Here is a 5,212-nt window from a genome sequence, read left to right on the forward strand (position 1 = left end):
AGGGGGTTAGAGGGGTATGAACGATGAGTATTGAGGAGAAGACTGAGCGAGGGGATCCCACCGCGCGGCGGCGGCGGCGGCGGCGGCGGGGATCCTGTCCGTCCCGGGGTGTGGTTTGCCCGTTTTGCCTCGGAGAAGTTGGGCTGTTGATGGGCCTCGCTCGGCCCAAACCAAAGAGCAAAAGGCTTGCATGCGCGTGGATTTTGTTACAGAACAAACTTGGGCCACATGTTTGCCTTGCCTGAGGACGTATTGCGAGATTTTTTTATTTTTTTATTTCTTAAATCGAAAAATGATAAAAAGGCGACCATTTTGAAAGATTTGCGTATTGTTTTGAATTTGTGGAAGTAGATTTTTCTATAAAAACTTACTAAAATCAGCTTTAAGGCGTAACAATGGTGAGACAGAACCAGTCAATGGAATTCTACAGTAAAACAATCTGGAATGTAGTTGATACAACTCCAACCATATCCATCCTCCACAAGATTAGAGGAAATCTTCTATACAAACTAGCAATGGATGCAAACATGCAAACGACGAATACCGTCTATCTGATCCCCATCTGAATGATGTGGTTGTCCCAATATTCTAGTTTAGAGGTTGATTTGCACAAAACCCTCTGTGCAGCCATGAAATATCACGGAATGACTCTTCCATACTGGGGTGATCTGATCAACCGTAATATTCGGATAGAGATCAGATAGATAATATTTATTGTTTGTATGTTTATACATATTTACTAGTTTGCATAAAAGATTTTCCCCACAAGATTGAGCCATATTGATTGTTCCATATGAACTGAGCCTAGCTCAGTTGTTTGATAGTATGAATGTACACTAAAGTCACTTAAGTTTGATTTTCTCTTAGATGTGAATTTGAATATCTATTTCTTTTTAAAATAATTATTTTCATCTTTTATTGGTGCAGAGACTGGAAATTGTATTTCCTTTATCTAAAAATATTTATATTTATTGTTGCATTAGCCACCATTGAGCTCGAGCTTTGCTGCTCTGTTGGAGTGAAATTGGTGCAATACATTATATTAGGGTGTGATTGGTTGCATGTATGAATAGATCATGGCTCGACGGATGTGTAGAATCTCGAGGAGAAATGTGTTTGATTGCTCGCATACACTGTTCTAGCTTGACCCTGTGGATGCAAATATATGTCCGTAGCCTAGCCCTGCGAATGCAACCTCCTGCATTCGCTCATACAGACGGGTTCATTTGTCAGTATCATAAAATCATTTTCATACAAGCAATCAATCACAGTCTCAACTCTTCATCTGCTCATATGACCTCGGATTCGGTCAACCAAACAGATACCCAACTCAATTTGTCCAGACAAATATAACCAACCAAATATTCTTCTTTCCAATAAACATAACTCTCGTCAGTCTGTTTCCCATCAACATATATTTACATCCATATGAGCAGCCAATAACACACTTGCACATTTACATCGGGTCATTTGCTTCTCCATTCACAATTTAAATGTGTAATGTAGAGAAATTAGACGGATTGGCACGCCTACACCGCGCCTGTTTTTTTACATAGAACATAAGAAGACTAAAAAATTGGATTCACCGATTTTGGGCATCTCAATATTTATTTATGGATATATCAATATTTAACTCATTCATTTAATTATGCAAAAAGAGTGATATTTTCATGCATGCACATAATATTAACACGTAGACGACAATAATACGAACATAACTAAATTTATTTCATTTTTTGAGTTTTAGATATTTTTCTATGCATTTTAGATTATTTCAGCCAACTTATTAATATAACTATTATTATTTTTGCTATTTTTCTAGAATTGCAAAAAATAATGCGTAAGTACACATACATATATATATATATATGCATATCCATATATATGTATGTACACGTACATATGACTCACATGAGCCGTAGCTACCGTACTTAACCTAGAATCGCAAAATCTTAACACTTTAATATATGTAATAGATAAGTACAATACCAATTACGCCTTACACTGAAGAAATATTTTGTCGAGTCTTGACTCTTGACTTGAAATCACAAACGGAGGGGACCCAAAATTCTGAGCACCCCTACCGAGGAACAATACTGCATTACTACGTACTACTACTGTTGATGTAGCTGACTGCAAGCTTAGCAAAGGTGGTACAGCTTCTGTAGAGAAATAAGTATCAGCGAGAATAAAGGGGGAGAGAATCGATCGCCAACTTTTGCAATCTGCTTTCGCGCAGCGGCTGCAGCAAAATTTATATACTCTGTACATTTAGCTGTTCACGCATTAACCTCTCGTGAGAAGACAAGCGCTAGAGAGAAATAGGAAAGGCTCACCAACTCTTAAACAAAAGGACGCCACAATTCAACGGTTAGCACCATAAATTAGGGAATACCTGAAAGGCTGAAAACAGAGTAAGATGGAGTAAATGATTCTTACTGTCTGAATTATGGGCTGCAGCTGTAAATTTCAGAGAACATTATTTACAGGAGAGAGTGAGAGACTTGAAGCGCCAAAACCAGCTGTGCGTGTTCATATGCTGATGAAGTCATGGTCTTCTTGGATTGCTGATGGCAGGAAGCTAGTTGATATCATTGCTGATTTCAGACAAATAGTGAGTGGGAGTGAATCTTGCATTGAAGCGTAACCTAATTCTTCCATCTGATCGTCTGATTGCATGTTTGCAATTTTGCATGCTGTGATCCACGAAGCACTCGCCGGGAGCGTACATCTGGGCATCTAGTGATCCGTAGGCCACAGATAACTGTCTAGCGTCTAGAGCATTCACGCTCGATTAGGGCTGATTACAGGTTACAGCACGCTGCGGCTATGTCTTCTGACGCCAGCATAGCTGAGTAGCAGTTGCGTCAGGGATCAGGATCAGAATGGTTGGCGTATTACAAGCCTAAGCGCTCGAGTCAAAATCCTTCTCGATGCTTAGGCCGATGCTGGCCTTAGGTTTCGGGGAAGCTGCCCTGATACGGTTCAGCGCTGAAATGCCTAAGAGCTAGGCGACCTGCTGCCATCCACTGTTTCGCCGGTCACAGAAACTTATCGGTTTGGTTTCGTAGCCTGTTAAAATGCTTAAAAATGAATTATTGAAATGCTAGTTCATGCTCGGAATATGCAGCCACAGACAAGTTTTTTCTGATGGAGGTTTTCCCTTTTCAATTCCCGAAGCTAATCGCGAACGCGTCAAAGAACAAAAGATATGCATTGCAGGATTTTGCGCTGAATATTCCCAGTGAATCTATTCCCGGATGCTTACACAAACAACAGCTACGCTATGGTGCGTCACTGCTCCGACTGACCACACATCCTATCAGTGTCCAGTTCTACTCACAAGTATGTCTCCATCCCCATGTCATATCCCATAAATAGCCACAAATTTTCCTCCCTCTCCCGGCCGGTCGACCCCTTTCTGTGCTTTTAATTTCCACAGAGCTCGAACTCACATTCATATATGCGTGCAGTCGTACTCCCCATCGCCCACTAGATAAATGCAAGGGCCTTTCTCTGTCTCTCCACCATTAGAGAACTCGAGAACTCTTTGCAATAGCTTTGCTTCGATCATGAGCAGTTCGGATGAGAGGATGTTCGAGATGGATTTTGAGCCACCATCATCACCAGAAGCCGTTTCCATGGATCACCAATCTACATGCCACATCCTCGAGGTGGGTTACGAGTTTATTTGCTCTCACAATGTCTCATGATCAATGTTCCTTTTTGTGTTTTTGTTTCGCCATTGTTGATTCAGAGGCTTGAATCTTTGGCGCATTACTCTGTTTGCATGTACGTATCTGCCAGGCTATTCTTGGGCCTAGCACACAGGTGGAAATAGATATACATGAGAGGGCCATGAAGCATGTGAGAGAGATAGGGGAGGAGAGAAAGAGGAGCAGCTTGAAGAGGAGGCTGATGATGAGGCTCAGGAAGGACGGCTACGATGCATCCCTCTGCAAGTCTTCTTGGGTTGCTACCACTGAGCACCCCGGAGGTAAAGTTACTATCAGAGAGGGTCTCTGAAGTGTCAAGACTAATAATGCTAACTGTTTGCTTTCTGCGATCATATAGCACAGTATCTGTTTTTCTTTCCTTCCTCTTTTTTTACCATTTTTGGCCTTGCTTGCTCTTCTGGTAAACTTCTAAAATTGGAGGGCTGTCAGCAGAAATTTCTGTTGTTTCTTCTTTTGGTAAGAATATACTTCACAAATTTACCATCTTCTGCATGAAGCCCCATGTGGTTGAGCTAACTGAATCCCTTCTTTTTTATTTTCTTTTTTAGGAGTGTTTTTTTTAACTACTAGAACTCTTGCAGTGCAAGACAGTATCATCCACACTCTTCTACTACTGCTCTACTTCTTCCATGGCACTGCAAATGATCAATGCCAACATTAAGCAATCATCTTTTCGTGCAAGAAAGAGTACTATGCTTAATTACTAGCTAATCAACATCGTTGTAATTAGCTGAGCAGCAATAGTACTATGCCCTCTGCTGTTCGCTCTGCTGAACGCAACAGTGTACTGAAAAGCTTAGCGCTGTTCCTCGCAGGTGACCACGAGTACATCGACGTGGTCGTGGCGGGTGAGGACGGCGCGTGCCCGGCCACCTCCTCCAGGCTAGTCGTCGACATCGATTTCCGGTCCCAGTTCCAGGTGGCTAGACCGGCCCCATGGTACGCCCGCCTGTGGAGCCGGCTGCCTCCCGTGTTCGTGGGCCCGCGGGGGAAGCTGCGCAAGGCGGTGTCCCTGCTCTGTGCGGCGGCGCAGCGGTCGCTGCGGGAGAGCGGCCTGCAGGTCCCGCCGTGGCGGAGGTCCAGCTACATGCACGCCAAGTGGCTCCCCTGCGGCGTGGCGCTGCCCGCCGCCGCGGGAGCCCCCGCGGCCCAGTGGTCTATGGGGAACGGGCGGAGCGGCGTGTCCTGGAGGTCAAGCGGCCTCTCCATGGAGCTGTCCGGCTCCGGCGCTGAGGTGAACGGCTGCCAAGCTGGGGCCATCTGGGCGTAGTGCTTGTTACCATGAGATACAGGTAGTAGCGTAGTAAGTAGAAACTACTCAGCAGTCCAGTACGTTTTTTAGATGAGTGATGGCAGTAGGAGGCACTCAGTGGTCACGTAACTGGATTGCGATGTAGCTGCTGACACGTGGACTCAATAGTATAGTGTGTATTTTAGATGAGTGCTGGAAGTATGAGGCACTCACTAGTCACGTA

The 5,212-nt window shown here is 44.0% G+C and overlaps 1 protein-coding gene across 1 annotated transcript; it reads left to right on the top strand.

Annotated features, from left to right (window-relative positions):
- Positions 1-4,485: 4,485 nt before the first annotated feature.
- Positions 4,486-5,007, top strand: LOC133885942 (uncharacterized). The gene has a single exon (XM_062325718.1). It carries the CDS (start codon positions 4,486-4,488, stop codon positions 5,005-5,007), a length of 522 nt encoding a protein of 173 aa, XP_062181702.1.
- The last annotated feature ends 205 nt before the right edge of the window (positions 5,008-5,212 follow it).

This window comes from Phragmites australis, chromosome 1 (assembly GCF_958298935.1).
Source record: "Phragmites australis chromosome 1, lpPhrAust1.1, whole genome shotgun sequence".
NCBI lineage: Eukaryota > Viridiplantae > Streptophyta > Magnoliopsida > Poales > Poaceae > Phragmites > Phragmites australis.